This window comes from Rhodamnia argentea, chromosome 10, assembly GCF_020921035.1.
Source record: "Rhodamnia argentea isolate NSW1041297 chromosome 10, ASM2092103v1, whole genome shotgun sequence".
In the NCBI taxonomy this organism is placed as follows: domain Eukaryota; kingdom Viridiplantae; phylum Streptophyta; class Magnoliopsida; order Myrtales; family Myrtaceae; genus Rhodamnia; species Rhodamnia argentea.
This window is the reverse complement of record NC_063159.1, coordinates 8,657,263-8,681,796: the sequence shown is the minus strand read 5'-3', so window position 1 is coordinate 8,681,796 and position 24,534 is coordinate 8,657,263. Positions and strand designations below refer to the sequence as shown.

General features: G+C 38.9%; 3 protein-coding genes and 1 non-coding gene across 9 annotated transcripts; 3 read left to right on the top strand and 1 right to left on the bottom strand.

Moving 5' to 3' along the window:
• Positions 1 to 283: 283 nt before the first annotated feature.
• Positions 284 to 7,150, bottom strand: LOC115739072 (probable thiol methyltransferase 2). 5 transcript variants are annotated; one of them, XM_030671937.2, is made up of 8 exons: positions 7,006 to 7,150; positions 3,502 to 3,632; positions 3,319 to 3,405; positions 2,090 to 2,190; positions 1,893 to 1,992; positions 1,395 to 1,441; positions 1,167 to 1,245; positions 284 to 651 (listed from the first exon to the last, which is right to left on the bottom strand). In XM_030671937.2, exons 1-8 carry the CDS (start codon positions 7,106 to 7,108, stop codon positions 598 to 600), a joined length of 702 nt encoding a protein of 233 aa, XP_030527797.1. In that variant the 5' UTR covers positions 7,109 to 7,150; the 3' UTR covers positions 284 to 597. The 5 variants fall into 5 exon arrangements, with proteins under 5 accessions (XP_030527797.1, XP_048127907.1, XP_030527796.1 ...); XM_048271950.1 differs by lacking the exon at positions 7,006 to 7,150 and adding an exon at positions 5,024 to 5,395 and having other exon boundaries at positions 1,893 to 1,995; XM_030671936.2 differs by lacking the exon at positions 7,006 to 7,150 and adding an exon at positions 5,024 to 5,379.
• Positions 7,151 to 8,459: 1,309 nt separating this feature from the next.
• On the top strand, positions 8,460 to 16,048 carry LOC115739070 (inositol 1,3,4-trisphosphate 5/6-kinase 4). Its single transcript, XM_030671934.2, has 12 exons — positions 8,460 to 8,673; positions 9,088 to 9,123; positions 9,586 to 9,784; positions 10,617 to 10,708; positions 10,816 to 10,884; positions 11,289 to 11,491; positions 11,926 to 12,079; positions 12,313 to 12,426; positions 13,471 to 13,533; positions 13,767 to 13,912; positions 14,014 to 14,167; positions 14,832 to 16,048. Exons 1-12 carry the CDS (start codon positions 8,542 to 8,544, stop codon positions 14,970 to 14,972), a joined length of 1,503 nt encoding a protein of 500 aa, XP_030527794.1. The 5' UTR covers positions 8,460 to 8,541; the 3' UTR covers positions 14,973 to 16,048.
• Positions 16,049 to 17,319: 1,271 nt separating this feature from the next.
• Positions 17,320 to 17,393, top strand: TRNAI-AAU. Its single transcript has one exon. It is a non-coding gene; the product is annotated as a tRNA-Ile (tRNA).
• Positions 17,394 to 18,584: 1,191 nt separating this feature from the next.
• On the top strand, positions 18,585 to 21,898 carry LOC115739231 (outer envelope pore protein 37, chloroplastic). 2 transcript variants are annotated; one of them, XM_030672239.2, is made up of 7 exons: positions 18,585 to 19,102; positions 19,360 to 19,449; positions 19,986 to 20,156; positions 20,312 to 20,406; positions 21,066 to 21,186; positions 21,527 to 21,662; positions 21,738 to 21,898. In XM_030672239.2, exons 1-6 carry the CDS (start codon positions 18,677 to 18,679, stop codon positions 21,656 to 21,658), a joined length of 1,035 nt encoding a protein of 344 aa, XP_030528099.1. In that variant the 5' UTR covers positions 18,585 to 18,676; the 3' UTR covers positions 21,659 to 21,662; positions 21,738 to 21,898. The 2 variants fall into 2 exon arrangements, with proteins under 2 accessions (XP_030528099.1, XP_030528098.1); XM_030672238.2 differs by having other exon boundaries at positions 21,527 to 21,898.
• The last annotated feature ends 2,636 nt before the right edge of the window (positions 21,899 to 24,534 follow it).

The following is a 24,534-nucleotide window of genomic DNA, read 5'->3' as shown; positions in this document are numbered from 1 at the left end:
AGTCTCCGAAAGGTCCGAACATACTACGATTGTAACAGTAGAAAGTCAATCGTCCATCTCCTTGCAATTTCAAAAGGCCTATCTTTGTCTCTCCACGTTCTTGGATAAGCATTTCGCAGCTTATGGACTCTACATTGGAATTAATAATATGGAACGACGGCTTCAACGATAAAACCTTGCTCGATGCTGTTGTCGCGAGTCAGTAAAACTTAAACCTACGTGAACGATTGCACTGATGGAATTTTTTTGATGATCAGAAAGAACTCGAATTGACATTAAACAACGAGGTAGAACTGTAAAAGTCTTGAAGTTAGAGGATACAATCAGGTCTTGCTCCTTCTTTTAAACAACTTTGGAAAGTGCTTTTCTTACTCACCATCAAGCTCGCAGCCAGCTCATATTTCGAGATGAATCAGTTGGCATGTTTGGTGATCAAGTCCAGAGTATCTGTTCATATAGAAGTTCCAAAATTTTCATAGACTGAAGGAGAAATGAGGGGAAAGAGGGAAAGCAAATTTGCCTCCCCACTTCTACTTCTTGCTTTGTAGTTTCTGATTGACGCACAACGAGATGGGGGATTGAGAATGTTGTAAGATATCACAGCGAAGAGTTGCTTCTTATCTTCTTCCACCTTCCAATCTTTTCCTTTCCCTGGAAAACAGAAAAGTCATGTTAGAGCTCTTTGATATATGAGCGCACGCCTGACTCGCATGACGAGACAGCGACCTTTTCCCTCTTCTGTATGCAACAGGAAGAGAATTGTTGCATACACTGCCGACAAATCTTTGCATTTAACAGTTTTGGTAAAGCTTCATCAGTTAATTAAAGTCTAGATGATAAACCAGTGAGAAACGATAAAACCACCAACAACACTACTTCACTGCTTGTCCCACCATAAACAGCTTAATGAGATCAACCTAGCCCAGAGTAAAGAGCTCTCAATTCTCAAATAGCGGGTGTAGAGTTTCGGTCCTGTTTGTCCCTATTCGTCTTTGGTATGCCTTTCAATTTGAACTATTCCAATTCTGTGAAGTATCAATTAAGTGAATCAACTTAGAATGTCTCACAACATTACAAGGGCACGAACCAAGTAAATATCAATGGTGCATCTAATAATCAACAACCATAACTTCACATCAAGAATAATAACAACCATCTAGACATACCTTGCGGGGCCCAACAGCCAGTTCATTATCCATTATGGAGATAGCCTTGAAGCCCAGGGGACACAATACTTCCTCATAACTGTACAAATACAAATTAGCCTATTTTGTAGACCATAAAGCTAATGGCAAATATGGCATTTACTATAGCTTATATTACACAGCATTCTGCTCACGACACACTTATAAACTACACTTGCATCTAGACCAAATTAAACAATTAGTGCTTACTCTGATATTGATACTTTATAAGGAGGTCCACCAATGTGATCGCTGATCTGCACAACCAACCAAGAGCCATAAGATATATTGATCTAGTCTGACATATACTTCAACAATCAATTATAACCATCAGATGTTCAAAGAACTATCATGGAGCATCCTACAATCAGTAAAGAACAAGAGATTAACCTCAGAAACCTGGAGCTTTAAAAATGGCTGAAAACTTTTTTTTTATGAAAGTGGGAAAAAGAAAAGAGAGGAAAAAGGGCCTTACCCAAAAAAAAAAAGAGAGGAAAAAGGAGGAAAAAAAAAAAGCAAAGTGAAATGTGCTATTATTTTTTCACATTCTTCAGCCATCATAGGAATGTGGACCTTAATAGCATTCACAAATTTCCCAAGTCCATTCAAAGACCGATTTACACAGTCAAATTAATTCGGTTCAATCGCGAAAAAGAAGCATCAATAGAAAGGAATAAGAAAAGCATATTAGAGAGTAAAAAATAGAACCGGAAACATCAGGGTGATCAGCTCGCCTTCTGGTCTCAATAATCCACTCATTCGCTCTGCCCATGCTACTCTCATTTTTGGCTCAATCGCACAAAAGAACCTGCTTGTTGCGGGGAAAAGCAAAATCCGATCACCATTAATTTTCTCACAGAAATGGAAGAAGATGGAAAGAACATGAATGGCTTGATTTGTCTTACGTATAATCAAAAATAAGATCAAAGAGCTCGGTTGGATGCCAAGTGAAGAAATCCTCCTTCAGGAAGATGAAATGATTTGTATTTGGTGATGAAGAGAATAGCTGCCTCATGCATAAGATATTGAATGAGACTTTTGAAAAGAGAATCAGCTAAGCAAACATCTCACTATGGAACACGTACTTAAGTTCTAGACCACATCAGCTTTTTCAATCGTGTGAAACACACTCACTGAAGAGGAAAACAATACAAAGCATATTCTAGCACAAGAGCTTCACTTTGGAATTAAAATGCATCCTTCATTAATCTCAAGAATAAAATAGATGCTGGCATGCTATAGCATTGCCAAATTAATGAACCAACCAAGCACAAAAGAGCTAATCCACACTTATAAATGTATAATGGAATAAACTAAATGGTACTCCGGTACCAAATCTCACGTGAAAACATAGAAGACATAATCTCAGGAATAAAAATAGATGAAGTGACATACCAAGCATATTCTGGAATGAGAGCTTCTTTGGAATTTAAAGGCATCCTTCACTAATCTCAGCAATAAAAATAGTTGCTGGCATGCCATCTAATTAATGAACCACCTAAGCACAAATGAGCTAATTCACTATTATAAATGGATTACTACATGGTGCTCCGATACCAAATCTATGTAAAAAGTAAAAACAAAGAAGAGATAATACTCCACTCAAATGATTCTCTGTTGATGTCTATCCACTGGTAAACTGACATGACTAGCAAGTAGCAAAGCGACAATCTCTTCGTTCTCAGCATGTCACAGCATTCTAACAGTGATAATTATGTGAAAATTATGCAGCTGATAAGCCCCTTGAACTGGCACTACTAAAGAAGGAAATGCGTCATTACTAGTCCCTAGCAGTTTCCACTGATAGTAGCCCCAGAAATTTTATAGTTCCGCAAGTGCAACTTGGAGCAAAAACAAAGGAAAGTGTCAGATCATCACCTTCATGGGTTACTGAAATAAGGTGCAACATACAGGAAAGCAGAGGAATTGACAATATGTACTTATGATCAACAAAATTGCACTTGAATAACTTCTACCAATTCAAATTATTTCGGATTGGCAGTTTGTCAGTTGTTGTGGAGCTTATATGTACTACATACGAAAGAAGAGATAATCCACACCCAAAAGAAAGCAAGGATGTAATGCCCAAATCACCAGCATGATGCATAAATTCAAGGCCAAGAAGTGTTCTTACCTGTATTGCTCTCTTTATGGCGATTTCTGATATGTCTATTCCCACAACATAGCGTTCAGGACATGCAATAGACACCACATCATAGCCCTGCCATATTCAAGGAACCTCGTAAGGGCCAAAGCAGCAATATCTGTTTTGGATCTCATAGGTTGCTCAAATAATTGAAGCGATGGTACCACTTACAGTGCCACATCCTGGAATAAGAGCCCTGCCTTTTGGAAGAGCACCCATCCGGTAAAGCTGCTGGATTATTGGGGTCGGTCGTCCTAGATCCCATGGGGTAAATCCTTGCTCCCAGCACTTCTCCCAACCATCTAATAAGGCAGGGACTCGAATTATTATATTACCATATCAATTGTACTTCATAAGTTTGACAGCCCGACATATTGCTGCCCCCCTCCCCCAGGCAAAAAAAGTAATAATGATAAAAATCAATAACACGCTGAGAATTCTTCCCCTTTGAAATCATCTTCTCAGAGAATGTTAACAAAGAAGATTTACTTTTAGGCTCTTCAAATGGAGGCCTTTGGACCAGTGAAACTATATCAACCAATGTCTCCAAGTACCTCATGGGCCGTCTCTTGAAAACCATCTTGCCTAGTTGACCTATGGCATATGAGACTTGATCATCTCAAAATAAGAGGCTTGAAACTCCCGCTAGAAAGAACATTCTACCATTGAAAATAGAGAAATCTGAAGGAACATACTCACTACCTAACAGGTAAGAAACATAGATTTTCATTTCATAGTTCCTCCCAAACAAGAGATCAAATATACTTGATTTAGTTCACACAAATGATTGTTGCATGGATGCTAGAACACTTGGTGGTGCATTATATTCAGTGATTTATTGGTGATTGTTCTAGAAAAGTATAGCAGTTTCTTTGGGATCTAAAAACCAGGTATTGGAAGCTCTCAAACATTTTCATGTTAACATGGAAAGAGAAACCAAAAAGAAGCTGAAATGCATTCGAGTTGACAACCGGTGAATAAAGAAGTGCGTTCGAATATTATGGCAAAGATCGTTGCATCGAGCTTAAATTCCAGGGAAAAAACAAAAGGAAATGAACCATCAGTGATATGGACTAAATTCACGTTGTCAAACTCTGATTTGACCTAACACGATATTATATTCACCCTCGGTTTGCTTTTTCTACGGCTTCATTGGAAGTTCTGTTACGAATCTACGATTTTTATAGCCGTCCGTCCAAAAAGACTGTCTTTTGAACCTATGCAATAACAAAAAAGGCCACTCCAGATTTACCACAAAAAAAAAAAAAAAAAAAGCCACTCCAGTTGTCCCAATTGATGGTTTGGTTAAAAAAACCTTCCTCCAAAGCACGTTTGCAAAATCAACCTAACTCTACAAGGGTTCTCCACCTTTCTCGGCTTCTACATCAAGCCCTCCAAGTAGTGCTCGCATGAGAAATGTGGTTCCACACGCGAATAACAGAGCAAATCAGCTGAAATTCCAGCTATTGGAACGAATAAAACTAGCGTTAGATTTCCTCAAATTGAGCCGGAAAAGATGGCAAAATGTCAATCAATCGCCAACACGCGTTCAACATAATTGTCAGCACAATCTCGGAGTCAACACCAGATAGACATAGGCGGACAGAGCAACACAATGGCGACTTCAATTTCGGCCGATACAACAGTAAACGCGTGGGAGTACGCAGGAAATCGAGAAAGCTCCGAGGAGTACCAGTCGACTGCCCATGGAACCGTTGCCTGATTCGATCGACGTGGGCAGCGAGCTTCGACTTCGAGGCAACACCGTCGTCTTTCCCGTCGTTCTCGGCCATTCGGGTGCTGGCCTCCACTTTGCCCTCGCGCTTGCGACTGAGATTGCAGTACGGAGACGACGGAAACGGAATCGCCAGTCGCAGAGCTCGGATCGATGATGTTACAATGGAAGCGGAAGAAGGAGGAGGAGGAGGAGGGACGAAAGAGAGAGTTCGCATTTAGCGCGAGGCAAGGCAACGTTCTCAAACCACTGTACAGAAGACGAGAACAAGTCGGTCGACAACCGTAATTTGATTTCGAACCCGATAAATGGCCGGGCCCGGGTCGGGGCATCAAGCCCGAAATTCTTTAACCCAAGCCTGTTCATGGTTTTAAACAATATTAACTAATTTCTGAATTTTTATTTGGTCTCTTGTCGGTGTAAGAGATTTTTTTTTTTTTTCCGAAATGTAAGAGATTGTTTACAAGTTCGATTAGTCGACATGTGGAAGGATTTGGTTACAAATCTAACTCCAAACACGCATGTCACCCGATCCGACCATCACTGTGTAATGATAGTTTTACACCTATAGAGGATTTACGAATAATTCATTCTTTCTTAAGTAAATGACCATAGGCCAATGGACCTAATTTGACTTATAGCATATGAAACTTAGTCAACTCAGCAAGAAGGGGCTTGGAAATCTTGCTAGAAAGAACTTTTACAATTGAAAGAGAGAAATATGGAAGAACGTACCCCACTACCTAATAGGAAAGCAACATGAATTTTCATTTCATAGTTTCTCTGTACATGAAATCAAATATACTTGATTTAGTTCACACTAATGTTTATCGTACGGATGCTAAAACACTAGGTGGTCTACATGACATTTATTGGCAATTGTTTTGGAAAAGTGTGGGCCACTGCTTTGAAATCAAAAGATCGGGTGTTGGAAGCTTTCAAACATTTTTTTTTTTATGTTGACATGGAAAGAGAAATTGAGAAAAATCTTAAATGTGCTCGAGCCGACAACGATAGTGAATATAGAAGTCCGGGCTCGAGCAAATCGTTTCGAAAACACCGCAACCTAATGGATTAGCAGATCGCTCAAGACCTTTGGTCTCTACCCGGACTAGAGAATGAACTAGATAATTAATGACCGGATTTGGTGTATGCTCTCTCATTCGAGGTTGTCTAAGCCATTCTGAGGTGAAGCGATGAGAACAATTGTGAATTTGATAAACCTTTCTCTATTAGTTCCTCTTAAGGGAATGTTTCACAAAGAGATCGGAGATGCTTTGTGCAATCATTTGAACGTGTTCAAAGCAATGTAATTTCTTAAGTTATGGAAATAAAGAGTTTGGTTACAAGCCGTCGGATCCAATCACAAAGAAGCCGTTAGAAGTCGAGATGTGATTTTCTTTGAGTAACAAACCATTAAAGACATTGACAAGTCAAGGAGGTCAAAGAAGATGACGAACAAGCAAGAGATAGAAGAAGGTCAAAATGGCCCCACATTTAACTTAATGATCATCTAGGTATAATCGGCTAAAATGTGATCCCATGAGGGGTAATATGGTCAAAACATGTGACAAGGAGTGTATTTAGTCCAAGAGGGAGCGGAAAAAGAATGGGAAGTTGTTTTGGAGGTTTTTAATCGGCAATTTTATGGGCGCAGTCCAAACCGAAATAATATGCAAACTTGCTCATTATGATCATCATTCTATAAAAGCAAATCCCATCTCTTTTAAACGATTTATATTTCATTATTTTCATTACATTCAGTTATATTTTAAATTATTTTTGTAGAAATATTTTCTAAATTGATCATTTTCTGAGAAATAAATGGAATTTAGACGTAATATTAATTTCTAGACACAGTAAATTCGGAGGGTAATGGGTCGAGTGCGAGAACACAGCCAGGAGTTCACACAACCGGAGAGCAAAGCTGATCAACTCACCCTCAGGAGAGCTGTGGATCAGCTTTTGGAAGGCTGATTGGTTCAGAAATAACGATCCCGCTGCGGTCTCCTCCGTCTCTCCTCGCATTCTTTCGGCCGCCATCTTTCGGAACACGCCGCAAACAGAGAAGAGAAGGAATGTGAACGTTAACGCTGAAGAGCCTGCGTACTTATAAACAGGCTTTGAGCAAGAAGGGAACCGCTTGATTTCTATGGACCTCAGAGACGAGGAATCTCCCCAACTTTTCGTCGATTTTCGGACACAAAAAACTCGGGAATGACGGCAGCGTGTGATATACAGAGCGCCTCTCGGAGCTTCACCACAAACGCAGCTCTCGGACCGAAAATCTTCACTGGAATCATCTTCTGTGTGAGCCTACCTTGCTGTTTCTTCTGTGCCGTTGCTATCTGATGCAGAAATGGTTGTGTCTGGTGTGCGTTGCCAAGACAAATGGTCCCGGAAGGCCAGCCCGTCCTTTTTTCCAGCTCTAATCACCGGAAAATTGGCCGTCGAGTTCGCGTATTCGTAACAAGAAGTGTTTCTTTGGGATTTTGCGCCCCTTGGGATGATTCAGTCGGATCAAAGTCTTAAGTCTAGTAGAAATGTTCAGGAGGGATAATGAGTCTTTTCTGCGGGCTGTCCTCCTGCTAAAAATTTCTCTTTTCTGCAGATCTTGCCCGTTGTCATCGCGAAACTGGCGCGTGTTATTGCACAGCGGGCGGACGAGAAAGGCCGCCGAGGTGTGTGGTTCGAGCGTTCCGGAATCGATATCAGCTGCTCCGGCAGCTGAAGTCTTGGTTCTAAGAATGCAAACGGGGGTTAGAACTTAAATGCTCGCTGTCTGTGTCTGAAATCAAAGGTAATTCAGTTGCTCATTGAAGCACAACAAGAAATCGGAAACGGCACGTGCACCCGAAACCGGGGAGAGCAGCAATCGATTAAGTCTTATGTTATCCGTTTCGCCTTTTTTTGCGCGATGAGTACGCATGACAAGATTAAGGTTCTTTATAAGTAATCGTTTATATATTTTTAAAACTATTAATGAATAAAAAATATCTCATTATTGATAATAATTTTTTTCTACATATTTTATGGACAAAAAAAAATTCTTTTTTGGTTCTTATAACTAATACAAATAATCTATTTTAAAAAAATATTTTCGAAACCATTTAATTTTTCACGAAATAAGAGAACCCCGACTCTTCGACGTGTTAAAAAATTACTCTATTTCAATCGATTTGTCGTATAATTACGACGATTAGAATTTCTTTTAGCCGTTATCGTTTTTTAAGACTTTACAATTAAAGTACATATTCTTAATTTTACAAAAATGAAAAAAAAAAAATACTCGATGTGGAAAAGATATTTATGATGAGACTAAACATATTATTTTTTATAATATTGTACGTATTAAATACTCATATTTTAATTTATGTGAAAAAAGAATCTTGTTCCCCAACCTTTTGACTTCCCACTTCCACTCGCGTTTCCTTCTTCAACTTCCGTAGAGAGAGAGAGAGAGAGAGAGAGAGAGAATGGCGAGGGCAGTGAGAGGAGTGATTCTCGACGAGTCGGTGCTGTTGGCTACGCTCGGAGATGGCGGCTGCTCTCTGCAACCGGACGCCGAGCCTCTTCTCCGCCGGCTTCGCCACTCGCAGATCCCCACGGTTGCTCTCTCTCTCTCTCTCTCTCTCTCTCTCTCTCTCTCCCTTCCTTCTTAGCTCGCCATTTGCATGTGCATTGTTCGTGGAGTCGCACCTCGCACGCCGTGAAATTCTTTCGGTTTCGGCCAGATCACGGTCCCCATTCCGGACTTCGGGCCCCGCTGCGATCGGGGAAATCCGGAGTGCATTTAGAAATTGACCCGCTGTGACTCGATTGTTTCTCTCGTGTCTGGTTATCGGACTGCATGTGTGTTGTTCCATTTCCTTCTATCTCTCAGTTTGTCTACAGTTTCAACGGAAGACGACCACTTCGTCTTCCCTTATCTTTGATTTTGATCGTGAATTTTTACACAGTTGGCAGCTCTTTTTTAGCTGGTCCGAGGGTGATTGTGTTGAGCTCTTCGTTTATCTTCGCAGGGAATCTTGAACGAGGACGATGCGTCAGCTGAGAAGGTAGTTTTGATCGTGCCTCTTCTTTTTTTTTTTTCAAGATACTAATTGCTTGGGAAAATTGAAATGGGGAAGCTAATTTGCGTCACTTTGGCCTTGGTCGCATAGAAAGAAATGCCTTTGCATGCTAATTTCAAGCTGCACCTGGTGGGATTCTCGGTTTCAAGTGGATTTTCATGCCGCTTACAGAGTAATCTGATTTTGTTCACTGTATTGCATCTGGGAAGGTGTACGTTGGAAGTGCATGGAAATTCACTGCCGCAATCGATTTAGAGCTGAAATTTTGACTTCTGCTGCCTTTGCTTTACTATTCGTGCTTTTCTTATTGTCTGTGCTTGTCTTTGCTTTCCATCGTGTTAATACGAGAGTTGATGCCCTGCCTGGCCTCTTGCCATTTTTAATGCGTTAATAACTCTATTCTGGATACACAGCTATTAACAGTCTTGTCTGCTTGATGTAGCGTAGGAAGGTTTTTTGAAAAAGCTGGCAACGACATACTCCTTTGATTACTTTAGCTTCAATGCGAGCTCCATAGATGATGCCACATGTGATATTGGCAAAGCTTGGGGGGAAACTGAAGGGAATATACTGTATGTAGTCTCTGAGAATAAGAAGGAAGCCTGCGTTAGATTGAGAAGCTGCAGTTGGTTGACTACTGTTGTCAGTAAGTGGCATGATATTTGCTTTCTTGCTTGCCTTCATGTATGTCGTGGGAGACGGGTGGAGTTAGACAGTTTTTAGGACATAAAACTTTGGTTTACTGCACAAAAAGCGTGTCGTATGATCTAAGAAGAGAATGGAATACTTCAGTATTATGTAGATCTCTCTGATCAAAATTACTCCTGCCATCTAGATCTTGATCTCATTTTCATTCTCGGCAACCTTCTAAAATTCAAAATGCACGTTACCTAACTTAGTAATTCTTCAATATCACTTGGTTGTGGCCATAAAACTAAGGCATACAGAAGGAATACTAGTGTATGCTGGAAGCATTATTTTCGTAAGTAACGTTGTGTGACACATGCTTCTTTCCAAATGGTGGTTCGGCAACTACTTGCCAATTTCTTTCTAATGTAAATTGCGCATTTTGTTGTTATATATGAACGCACATTGTTGCATACATAATTTAATTGATTGAGTAGGCTTGCAAGTTGCACCAGTCTTACTTATTGTGAATCTCCACTTGACTTGATTGATAGTTTAGCTACTCATGCTCAACGTGAACACGATAGGGTGGGGGTGAGCTCGAGCAGTTCTCTAATTGAGCTTTAGCAGGTAGACTAGTTTAATCGCAGGTCACTATCAAAACATGGCTGCTGGTTTTCTTTGCTGCCATACGTGATATTCTTCAATTTTATTAGACTATCCATTCTTTCTTTTTGTAGAAGCTTTCAATAAAGGCAAACATGCCGCTTTAATTTGGTCATGTAGTTAGCTAGCCATTTGTTATTGTTCTTTTCGTCATTCGTCAAAACTGCTAATTGTTTTCCTTTCAGAACTCGAGAGCAGCAGTAAGTGTGAGACTTGGGACTTGCCTATTAACATGCTTGGAGAGCTCCCTTTGACCATATGCAACTTAATTAAAAAGGTAGTTTATTGCATTAATATCCACATCTTTGATAGCTGTTCCTATCATCATGTCAAGTGCAGTCCTAATTACATCATGCTATTTCTTGATCTTCATGCACATTGAAGGAAAGTGGGAATGGTGTCCTGAGAGTTGGTTACATTATGAAGCCATCACGTGAAGAAGACTTTGCTAAGGTGAGCACCCCGTAATGGAGGTAAGTTAGAATCATTACTGAAAGAAATTGAAGGTGTTACACAGACAACGTATACCAGTATGAAGAAATCACGACATTATGTTCATCAAAGGAGTAAATCATGGAATAGGATACTTTTTCTAAGGTGTACTTCATGGAATGTCTGATTCTCCATATGTACTTGGCCTGAAGAACCTTGGCTCTCGAGCATCTTCATTTGGTTTCTGAAACTCGTGAAATGAAAAAAAACAAAAAATTCTGATTCTTGTTATCATCTGAAACGGCTGGAAGTGCTTCTGGTTCTGTCATATGTATATTGATTGAATGCTGCTCCTCATCCTCATGCCGAAGTCTATAGACTCTAGGAAAAATCTTTTACGAAGATGGTTTTGGTAACTGTTGCAGAGAGGGGCATTCCCAATGTATCCTACTCAAAATGGGCTGAGTTTTGTGCCTCTCATCTTCAAACTCCCACTATCTTCTCAATTACAAGGTGTCGACTTGGTTCTTCATAAAGCTACTGATGAAATAGTATCCCTCAACTTGAACAGCTCTTCAGAACTAACAGAAAGAGTTACTTTCAGTGAAGGCATGCAAGAACTGAAAAGGTAACTTATACTTCTAGCGGCGATTTGCTTATAAATGTTACATCTCATTGTATAAACGGCTGCAATGCATATTTATCAGTTATTTGAACACTTTCTTGTTTTATTTTTTTATGCCAAATTTCCAATTAACAATGGTCTACATTTATATGACATGCTTAGCTTATCAAGTGCAAGTCGCTGTTACTAAATGATACTGCTAGTGAGCTTCATCATGAGGTGCTTTGCTTGCGCATGGTTTACCAAATACAAGAAAATCTTGTACAGGGAGTGCTATTCTTGCACATCTTTGCTTTTCTGTTCCAATTGTTGTCAAACTAGGCAACTAGAGACAAAAGAACCACCGAAAATCGTGGTGTTAGAGAAATGAGAGGTTATGTCGTGTTGCCTTTTATTTTATTTTATTTTATTATTATTTTTTTTGTCTCTCTTGGCAGGTTCTTGGAGCATAATCCACAGTGTTGTGTTATCGATCCATTTGATAAAGTTTACCCTGTATTGGATCGTCTGGAGATTCAAAATATACTATGTGGACTACAGGATCTTAGCATGGAGGACAGTTATAGAATCAGGGGTGCCCATTATCTCAAGGTTGCCCATTATCTCAAGGTTCTTTGTTGATGGTATCTGTTTTCAGCAAGCATACATTGTTAACATTGCCTGGAGATCTCTCTACTGGACAACACTTCCTTAAACTGCATCCATGACTATTGTAGATATATGTTCCAGTTTTGGCACTTTAAGTTAAAATGGCTATTTCTGATATTTTGTTTAGAATTCGTAGAGATCAGCTCTAGATTGATCTGAACTTTATATGTGAGCAGGTTGATACTTTTAACGAGCATGAATTGATAACAAGACTTTCAGAAGCAAAGCTATCTCCTCCCTGCATAGTAAAACCACAAGTTGCCTGTGGAGTAGCTGATGCTCATAGTATGGTACTAATATTCATTTCTATTTTGTCCTTGGTTATGCTACTTCAACTTCAATTTGTATCAAAGGAAGTTGTAGTCCTAGAGTAGCTATTCCAGTTCTGTTGTTCCTACTGTATTCTATATGCAGTACTTAGTTGCTTGATGTTTCATGGAACAGTTATAAATTTTATATAATTTTTCTATATTAAACAAAATAGGGTGACTTTATATTCTTGAAATCCATGTTCGTCACAAAAGATGCTTCTCTTTTTCTTTTCTTTTTTCTTTTCTTTTTTTGTCTTTACCTTTCATGAAGTTTACGTTAGAAATATGATGACTTCCATTCATATTTTGGTAGTTCCTTGTTTATTTCCATTCATGTCTGTCCAACTGGGTTTTTGTTTTTTCTTGTTGGTCAATTCATTCTACCAATTTGAAGGAGAGATGAATACTAGAATGCAAAATAGGTTAGTCCTCTACCCACCTCCAAAACCAACCGCCAAAGGGAAAAGAGGGGGCTCGGTGGAGAAAGAAAGGAAAACAAAAGAAAAGTAATTGTGAAAAAATATTATTGACTGTGAGAAATTATGTATCCTTGAAGGTTCTCCTATTCTTTGTCTGCAGCAAGGTATTGGAGAGCTCTATGTCTTACTATATAAACAAAAACAATGACAAAGCCTTATCCCACTAAGTGGGTTTAGTGGAAATCATATTGTGTTATTGCGGTCGATCTTCATTAGACCTATATAAGTTATAATTACTCCATATTTTTCCCTAATGTTTTAGCACATCCTTGGATGTATTACTGTGGCCCTCATTACTAGCCTCCAAATCCGCTGTTGATGAATACTGTCTCACTATGAGCATAACTAGCTGACCACTTAGTGTAAGAAGTTGCTGACAACTTCAACTTCTCTTTGCTACTACAGTAAACTAGTTACATGTACCTTTCTTTGGCAAAAAATAGGGAAACTTCAGCTCAACATGTTCTATGTACAAGCTTATCATCACTTTATAGCAGTGAATTTCTAGCATGTGAATGATGAGTCGCCCTGAACTATCTACCAGGCAATTGTGTTCAAAGTGGAGGATTTCATGGATTTGAAAGTTCCACTTCCAGCAATTATTCAGGTACTGTTGCCTTGATGGATGTAGCCTTGCTTGGTTTAGTTATGCATATTCTAGTAATAGTGCCTACAAATTGGATGATCTTGACATCCAATCATGGACTTTCTGTTATTGCTAAAAGTATAATTTGAGAGAACTGTAACGATTAATAGTTCTCTGGAATATCTTTGTATTGGCTGTTAAGATATATTGACCTTTGTTACTTTAATTGGTTTTGATGATGCCTCATACTGCAGGAGTACGTTGACCATTCTTCTACCTTGTATAAATTTTATGTCCTGGGACATAAAGTTTTCCATGCTGTTAAAAAATCTATCCCAAATGGACATACGCTGATGAAATTAGCTGGAAAAAGCGGACTACAACCTCTAGTCTTTGACAGGTCATTCTTGCATCTTTCTCCTGTTTAAAATTGTTCTCGTATGTGCAGGTGTCATTATAAATAATTGACATTAGCTTCTGACAGAAGATTTTCTTTTACAGTTTAAAATCTCTACCTACTGCCACAAACTCTCAGTCTAGAGGTGATGACTCTAGCGCCACTTCTGCCGAGTCTCTCAATCTTACTCTGGTCACTTGTGCTGCAAAGTGGCTTTCCGAAAGGCTTGACCTGACCATCTTTGGCTTTGATGTTGTCGTAAGTAACTTTTTGTGTAATCTTGTGGAATGTGGAATGTCATCAGTTCAAATGTTCCTAGATTCGTGGAGATGCGAGTATGCATTACTATACTTCCAAAGGAGAGAAATGAGCTATTAAGCTATTACGATTTTATGTAACGTTAGAATGATACGAAGGTTGGTGGAAGACCAACATTTTGTCTTGAATAAAAGTTGACATTTGTTCCCTTCCAGCCTCTAATGAAGATCTTGTGTCTTAGGACAACCAAAATTGCATTTTTATGTCGAACTTAAAGAAGCCCAATAATGGAATCACAGATCCTACAACAACCTGCTTAGTCAGCTCCAGTTGAGGCCATGTACTTATTTTACTTTTCAAAGATACATTAGTGTTTTGAATAAAAATGTCATGCTTATTCATGTGGTTAGGAGTTTGTTCTTTAGATAACAAGGGCCACTTTGTTGAGAAACAAAAATAGAGAACCGGACAAACTACAAACTTTTATTGTGATGGACTGAATTTTATCGTGAAGGTAAACACGAAGTGTTGAGGAACTAAGCATAATACCTTATCCGGTTGACCCTTTCATGTGTTTAACTTAGTCACCATTGTGATAAACTGAACTTTTAGAATTTTCTGACTTTTCGTATTCCTCATTTGTTGCTGCGCTGTGGAATTTCAGGTTCAGGATGGAAGTCGGGATCATGTAATCGTAGATGTGAACTATCTCCCGTCGTTCAAGGAGGTGCCTGATGACATCGCGATACCTGCATTTTGGCATGCCATTAGGAGGAGGTATGAATTGAGGAGGACAAACAGATAAGAAGGTGGTTCGTCATGTTAATTTCCATCTGCAAAATTTTCTGATCTCAACTAACTTTATAGAAAGGCCCAAAGTGGGATAATTTTGAAGATGAGGCACTTCATATAGGATGTCTGCGACAGAATACGGAACAGGCTCCGTCCATGAAGAGTATATATCTGCCTGTTCACCCCAATTGGCTTCTCAGAAACTTATTCAAATGCTTAGTGATAGAAGTGTGACTTATATAAAGAGGGCTAAAACGAACGTCAACTTTTCATGGTTCTAACTGCAATTTTACAGTTTAAGCATGGCTGAGAAGGAAGCCGCATTTTTTAAGCTCAATGTTTGGTTGGATAGGATAGAGATTCGGTCCAAGATATGCTCGGTTGCGTCGTGCTTTCAGATTGTTCAGCTGGTGGAGTATGACTGCTAATCTTAAATTGTCCTCCTTGAGTGGACCCTTCAATCTGGATCATATCCTCAGTTTCGGCCTACTGAACAACTTGATAACAACTAAGCTCAACACATTTGAGTCATTTTCTAATAAATAACGACCAGTCCCTCTCGGAGAAATTTTTTGTAGGTTCAAGATGAGATGAGGTCTTTTAATAAGCGTGTGATGGATGATGGAATCAAAGCTTCTTTTTCATACAATGGTTTTTGTCTACCGTTGCTTCGTTTGTCACTGAACCTTTAAGTCTTTTAAGTTATTCCTCAAGTTATACCGCCACTAGCTAGATTTCTGAGATGGTTTCTAGTCACGCAACAGCAGTTGACGATAAGATGTTGACGAGCATCGGGCAAGATTGTTGTTCGGCGATTTGCAATTGATGCCACGCGATGTAACCACTTGATGTAACTTCTCTTTTAGTTTCTTTATCTTAGCTCCGTCGCTCGAGGTAGTGCATCGAGGAAGTTACTTCTACTTTCGACTAGTCGAAAATTGTTATGAGCTGATTTCCCCCGGATCGATCTTGAGCACGGTGGTGAGACGCGGCATCAATCTGCTAGGCATTGGATCTCCTCCTTTTGAGTATGGTTCATAGTAAACGGCCCAGCAAGAAGCATGCTTTGGAAGAAATTTAGCAAGTGGGTGAAGGGGAAAAAGAGAAGCATGTCCCATTTGTAGATCAAAGGGAGTCTTTTTTTTCTTTTGGCAAGGAAAAGAGATGAAAAAAGAAGAAGAAAAGAACAAGATGTTCCAGATTTCAAATGCATTTTTCCCTCCCCAACTTGAGCGGCAATTTCATTGTGATTGATATGCTTTGAAATAGAATATATGAATTTCAAACTGTTAATGTACCCTAAAAAGGATTTTCTCGACGTGCATCTCGTGCGTACTTACTATGTAAGTGATTAAGGTAATTTTGCAGGTTTACGAATTACGAGTAGTCACCGTTTTTGGTAAGGGAACTATTTCACATTAATCCTACGGATTAGATGCTCTAAAGGATACTTATGAATCGATTGGGATCCTCATATGTTCCTAGGGTGACAATACATGCTTCACTTGTTTGGTGAGAAATGAATGATTCGAAAATCATTTTCGGGAAAAAGTCACAAAAAATTTCAAACTATATCCATGGTGACACATTTATCCTAAAATTTTCTTTGTGCCACAAAAGATCTAAAACTTTTATCCATGTCACACATTTACCTCAAACTTATACTAGTGTGACACATTTACCTCAAACTTTTATTCATTTGACACATTTATCCCAAACTTATATTAGTGTGACACATTTACCTTAAACTTTTATTTGTGACACTAAAAATCTTAAATTTGTATATGTGTGACATATTTACCTCAAAATTTAGAGCAAATATGTCACAAGCTTACGAGTTTGAGGGTTTTTTGTGTCATAAAAAGATAATTTGGGGTAAATATATCACATTGATGTAAGTTTGAAATTTTTTGTGTCATAAAAAAATGTTTGAGATAAATATGTCACACGAGTACAAGTTTAAGATTTTTGGTATTATAAAAAAAAGTTTATGATATATGTGTCACAATGGGCATAGTTTATGATTTTTTGTGGTATTTTCTCATCATTTTCTAGAAATTGATCACTTGAAATAATTAACTAATGAAAAATATTTTTATTATTGACAATAACTTATATTTAAATATATTCGGGGACAATGAAAGTATTTTTTTTTTTTCATCTGTTTATATAAGTAATATAAGGTGATTATTATTAGAAAAATATTTTTTAACTCAGTTGTTTTTTGCAAAACAAACAGAGCCTATCACGTCATGTTCGTACTGCACGTGACGTCATTTCCAATGCTTTAAAAATTAGGAACTTGTTGCCCTTAAGCTACTCATGTTATATTTAAAAATGACACGAGCGAATGTCAAAATGGCCTATTAGCTCAGCTGGTTAGAGCGTCGTGCTAATAACGCGAAGGTCGCAGGTTCGAGACCTGCATGGGCCATCTTTTCTCTATTTTGGCTCCAAGATCCCTTTTGGAGCGTCAAAAATGGATTTGTATAAGAAGAAAAAAAATCAAAATTTTCTTCTTCCCCACAATTTGAAAAATAATAATAAGTACATAAAGATGTCAGACAATTACAGAAATTTTATTGGGAAATCCATATACTCGTGCTGGTATGGTAAAATCGATTTTTATTTTGCTTTGAATGTTTCTTTTTGTCGAAATAACATTTCATTCGGTTTCTCGATTGAAATACAAGAGAGAGGTATCTCGGTTTAAAGAGCACAACTTCAAATCTAGATAAATTCCGGACAGTTTCAAAACACTCAAAGAACACATTAAAATTGACGGTTAATCACCGAATCCGTTTTCAGCAATGAGCACACGCCGAGAACCCCATCTGACGCTACGGCTTTGTCTTTCGGAGGTGTGTGCCGATGTTTGGTGTCCCTAACACCATTACCGAGCATGGTAAAAATGTTGAATGAGCATAGATCTAACACTTGTGAGAGTAAAACCTTCGCGAAACTCCTATAATCTTTGAACTTGTTGTTTGAAAAGGTGATCTTTCTTTTTCAAATAAAAGCCGGAAATGCACACGCCCTAAAATTTGGGAAAATAAGTAGGGAAAAAATCACCAAAAATTCCGAACTATGCCAACTATGACACATTTATCCCAAACTTTTTTTTTGTGACAAAAAAAAACTCCAAACTTTTATTTAGGTGACACATTTATCCAAAACTTTTTCTTGTGACATCGAAAACCTCAAATTTATACCCGTGTGACATTTTACCCCAAAAAAATTTTTTACTACATAAAAAATCCTAAACTTATATTTGTATTACACATTTATCTCAAAATTCGGGATAAATGTGTCATATGCCTATAAGTTTGGAGTTTTTAGTGTCATAACAAAAAATTTGGGGTAAATGTGTCACATAAGCATAAATTTGAGGTAAAATGTGTCATGGCGGGTATAGTTTAGGATTTTTTGTATCACAAAAAAAAGTTTGAGGTAAATGTGACACAACGGGCATAGTTTAGAATTTTTTGTGGCTTTTTTCCCAAGTAAGTAATAAATACAATTTTTTTTGGGGTCCAAATACATTAAAAAGATTTAAAAATTTGAGGAACATAAAATCTCGATCTATCATCCAAAAATTTGAAGTCCCCGCTCGCACTATCATCCAAAAATTGAATCCATTTTCCGCTCAATTAAGGAAAAAACCTGTACACACACACTCTCTCTCTCTCTCTCTCTCTCTCTAACACGACGACTTCAATGGCTGACCCATCCTCGTCACCATCTCCTCCGAACCCTAACCTCCTGCTCCCTCCGTGCTCACCTCGTCAACCCTTACCGCCACCGCCACCGCCACCGCCTTCGCCTCCGCCGCCCGGCTCCGAGCCGCCGCAGCCCCGATTCCTCTTCTCGTTCCCGAAGAGGCCGGCCCTCCGGGTCACCTCCGAGTACGACAGCGAGAGCACCGTCTTCCTCCACAAGGTCTCCTGCAAGCTCCTCGACGGCCTCGCCAAGCTCAAGCTCTCCTTCCGCAATGACAAGAAGGGCGAGATCGCCGAGCCTCGGCTGGCGTTCGTCTCCAAGCACCTCTCCATACACTACGACGTCGAGGAGCAGAACACGCTCATCACGTCGGCGTTCGACGTCGGCCCGAGGTTGCATCTCAAAGCCGAGCACGATGTCAAGGTCCTTCAATCCTTCTTTGACCTCGATTTGACTCGAATTTGAAATTGCTTTATTGGGAAATTTGGAGTGATTGTAAATGCTGCGTCCGAATTTTGAGCTCGATTACTGTTCATCAGATTGAGGATATATAGTAATGTGTTGCTTATGTGAGCTTGTATTTCAGTAAAAGCATGTCGGTTTTGAATTGTTGTCTCATCTGATGAGCTTGCAAATTTGTGGCCATTGGTTGACTTTTGCTGAGAGTTTTGCTTAATCAGGCACAACAAGGAGAGATGTCACTGGTTGCGGACCTTGCCGATCCCAGCTATGCGCTTCAACTGTCATCTCCTGTACCCACTGTGGGACTGGTTAGTAGATCCCTTTGCAAATTGTTGTCACACGGCTCATCGCTGAATATGAAATGGTCAACCATTGTCCATATGCTTGTGAGGCTAGCATGATGGCTAGTATGTCTTACATGACTTGAACTTGAGGCAAAACAGAAGGGTACATGTGCTAAACAATGGGGCAAACAGCCTCAATTCAGTTTGAAAGGATGCCTCTGAGATCTAGTTTTTGCACTGTTCTACCAAGCATCTGCAATTTTCTTGACGGATTTTCTTCCCACTTCTGTTGCAGTTCATAAATGTGTGTGTTCTAAGCCGCAAAATCTTTTCGATTTATAAAATAACATCAGACTTGTGAGAAGATTAGAAGTTTCATGCTGTTGAGGCATTATTGTAGAAGATTTTTTCTCCATGACATTTTCAAATCCATACCCCAGGGAGATTGTCCATCACCTTATGCTGAATTATTTATGATATATATATATATATATATATATATATATATATTTTAGCACTGTCTAATCATTCTTGTATTGACTTGCTATCCTCATTTATAGCCCAGGGCAACTCTAAAGTTCCCCCTTGGTGAAGTTTCACTGGAAGAAAGAGAAGAGGAGGAAGTGAAGAGAACTTTGTCAGTAAATGGGATTCTTAAAACTCAAATCTGGAATGGAGTGTGCACTGCCCAATATGCAGATGAAGAACTGAAACTAAGATACAATTTTAAGGTGGTTACCCTTGGCTTTTGTGTTTTTTGAACTTCTGGGACTTCTGTTTTTCTTTTCTTTCCTATTCTACGGAGTTTCTGCTCAATATGGTTTCATTTCATTCTGTGTGTGCATAGTCCATGCCCTAATGTGGAGAGGCGTTGTGTTAACTGCAGGATGAGGAGATGTCATTTATCCCAACAATTGTACTGCCTTCAAATGCTTTCTCGGTTGCGCTCAAGCGTAGATTTAGTCCTTCTAGCAAGTTGAGGTTAGAATACTTCAATATGCTTTTTCGATCCCACCTATTAGTCACTTAGTCCGAATATAAGATCCAGCACTTCAAAGATGAATTTGGCAGTAGATGTTACTTATGGCCCATCAGCTATACTATTTACTTTTTGTTGATGAAGCAACTGGTGTTGTGAACATGACCCAAAAATGACTTCTCTTTTTTTTTTTCGGAGCTCAAGACTTGACTTCTATGTTTGGCTCATTTTCAAATTCTTCAATGACCAAAAAAAACTGTCAGACTTACAGTCAATTTGGTTAGCCATGATTAGTTTTTAGACAGGTTACGTGTGATGATACGTATTAAATTCTGCCTTTATCATTGATACTTAAACTGGCATACACTTTTTGATGATGAATCTTCATTTAGAGTATGAAGTTCCATAAACAGAGGCAGTGAGGTGGTATTAACCATGGATTTAGATTTACTTGATGGTCTTTTGCTGAAGATCAGAACAGGTTCTCCATTACTTAAGCTGTGTTCACTCATTTTGTTTTCTGACCCAAGAATTTTTTACTGTGTCAGTGAACTTTGTACACTTAGCTGCGCTTGCTTTTTATTTCTTTCAGTACTTCATATCAGCTTAATTTTTCTAATGGAGGACATGTTATGAGTAATACTATTTGTTCAATGCTTAGCTACTTGTACAATTTCGATACCAATTACTGGAGTGCAGTGTACAAGCAAACTTATGGCAAGGATTTCAAGTTTAAGGCTGGGTATGATTCGGAGGTCCGCCTAGGTTGGGCATCTCTTTGGGTAAGTGCTATATTCAAAGCCCCAAAATGGGAAGAAGTCTCTGTTGTAGTCCTAAGAGTTGCTATCCTTAATGGCACATTTGCACATTTCTCTCTCTTTGCTGTAGTTATATTAGATTGGTCGAATGTGAGTAGCCTTGGCATTTGCACGAAACTAAGTACTAAATTCCTACATGAAGGAAAAACTATTTCCTAGTGTCTGGTAAGTCAAGGTTATGAATTTTTTTATTTGCCTTAACACTGTCCCTCCCGTGCTCTGAAGGGCTCATCGCCTAAAAATCACTCTTATAAGTTCTTCGAGTTAGCGATGAATTTTGACTTCAAAGACCTTCTTGATCTAGGTTGGAGATGAAGACGGCAAAGCGAAGGCAGCGCCGATGAAGATGAAAGTTCAGTTCATGCTCCAAGTGCCACAAGACGACATTAACTCATCACTCTTGATGTTCCGTGTTAAAAAGAGGTGGGATATATGATCAACCGTGTTGGACGAGAGGGTGTCATTAGCATGAGAATGTGTCACTACCATGCGTGCTCTGCAAGGTAGTGCCCCCTTATGTATCACCTGCTGTCATGTCAATATTTCCTACATGAAAGAGATTTACTGTTATCCAGTCTCTTGTATCTCACATCAAATTGGCCATCCGTTGAAAAAAATCTGGTATTTGCAGCAATTTAATCATTTAAAGCGTCCTCCGTAGGCGATGATTGATAAATCTCTGGCAGTAGCTAGAGTTTCGAAGTGCTGCTCTTAGAAATATGTTGATGTTTTCAACAATTTGAAAAATTGAGGGTGAAAAGAGGGCTAGATTGGAGTTTGGTGACTCCCTCTTGGTAACTCTATTTGGACTTGCCATGACTATTTCTCCATCTGGCTTGCTACACTACCCAAAGACTCAGCAAGAGGGACAACGTTCCTGAATTTTTGTACGTTGTGTTGTGTTGTTGAAACTTAGTTTTTGGTCACAGCGGCGTTTTTGCATGTTTTTAAGTAATTGAAATCTAATTTCTATAGAAAAATGATGAATTGTATTTCATGTTCCAACGTATAAGTAATATCGTCACTTGCCTCATGGAGCTAAGCTTAGGGGCATTTCGGTTTAGTCTGAGAGGGCATATTAGTCAATTTCTGAACTTAAAGGGAATTTTGGTCATTTTTCCAGCCTCCTGGTGAGGGCAGCCCTCGCTTGACTCCGGCGAACTTTCGCTGGCTGATGGCTGGAGGAAAAAAAGGAAAAATAAAAAATTGAATAAAAGTATTGGAATTATTAAAATATTATTTAAAATTATTCACATCAGCATTGGCGATGTCACATAAGATGACCGACGTTCACGTTAATGATTTTCGGTCAATAAGACTGAATTGACAAAATATAAAAAGATTTATAATTCAATCGATAAACTTAAAAGGTTTATGATTGAATTGATAAAAGTGTAATATATTTAAGATTTTTTTAATAATTTTTTCCGAGGAAATAATGTCGATTATATAAAAGAGCTTGAAGCAAATACTCGTGCAAAAGAAAGAAAAATACTTGCATAATGGTCACGCTATTGTTGAACAATCAGTGATCGTGTTATGCAAGTCACAAAATAGTACATTGTCAATCTAGTAGGGTTGTCCACCTGGGTCGGGTTTATCCGGAACTCGGATCGGACTACTCGAAAAATAAGGTCGGGAATCGGTTTCTGTTGGAATCGATCCGGAAATCGGTTCCAATTTTTGGGAACCGGTTGAAACCGGTTTGATTCCCGGTTCTAGGTGAAGACCCATCTGAATCGGTTTCAAAATTGTTTTTTACCTACGGTTAAAAAATAAAAAAAACTATCTCGCTAGCCAACCTTGTCTCACCTCGTCTGTTTCGTGTTTCCCAATCCCATCTCGTTGTGCTCTCTCTCGCTTGTTGTCGCCATCATTGGCGTCGCAAAGACACAAAACGGCTCGTCATCCGATTGTTGTACCCAGTGAGCCGTTCGCTTCAAGGCATGCACAATCGTAGGAGATCCTCCGTCGTTCGATATCTCTGTATCGCCCGCCATTAACTTGATACGCTTTTTGCTCCAATGAGAGTGTCCCCTTTGGCTGCTCCGAAATGTTTTATTATTCACTTTTTTCGTTGAATCATTCCATCGATACTCATATTATTTTGATGGAAAAAATGAGATGAAATAAAATAAAATAAAAGAAACAAAAGGAAAACAGGTTATCGGATAGATTTTGGAATCGAACTCAAAAATAGGGTCGGTTCTAAAATAGGTTCCAAGATGAACAAAGTAAGTTCTCGATCTCAAAAATTAAAAATCAATTATAACAAGATTGATTCAGGTCTAGATCTAAATCCTATCTACCTCATCCATGCTCACCCTCACAATCTAGCGGCACCCCAAAAGAAACTCACATGCAGTTGAAATAAATTTTGGAGTCAAAACACCTGATGACGAGACTAATGCGTTGTCAGATGTAGAGTAATGTGGGTCCCATACCTCACATGGGACCCACATGATTCAAACGGCCAAGTTGACTGTAGGCGGCTTATGTGGCACCCGTCGTATGCAAGTGTCGCTCCCAATGCCATGTAAACTCGCGGCAAAAGAAAAATTCAAAAGAAGATAAAAAGAAGTGCGACTCTTGAGTCGCGTGCAAATTACGAACATTTCGTGGGGACCGTGAACAAAAAGAGCACAAAAGGAACATCAATGGGTCCAACTTAACGAAGTAAAGGCCACAAAAAAAAAAAAAAAGGAAGATAAAAGATGAGGAGCATGAAGTGTGTACAAGTTAAATTAAAAGAGTCAGGCTAAGGATCTTTGCTATTTGGTCTTTTCAGTCAGCTTACGACATACTTAGACCCTAATAGTTAAATCATTTACACATACATTTTCTCTTTTTATATAAAGGATTTATATCTTAAAAACGTCTCATACGAGACAGCTCGTTTAACAAAAGTGTGTAGTGTTCAAATCGCCGATCGCGAATCGGAGGACGGCCTACATTGATGGGATCGATACTTCAATAATTTCAGGCGAGACTTGGCGGGGGAGGACTTCATTACATATTCGCTCAAAAGGTTTTTTTTATTTATATTAAATCAATTGAAAGGTTCGTGATTGAATGCAAATCAGTACAACAGGTTTAGAACACAAATTGCACTTTTCTCACTGATCTCGTGTTACATCATAGCAATAAGCATCATCCATGCACGAGATACTTTCCTTCTATCATTTAATGTAAGAAATACCTTTACTTGCGTTGATTTGAGGAATGGTTGATTCTCCATTCTTTCCCATTCTTGTATTTTTTTAATAGGTAGTGTCTTCTGACAAGCAAACGAGGAATAATCTCAGCATGTAT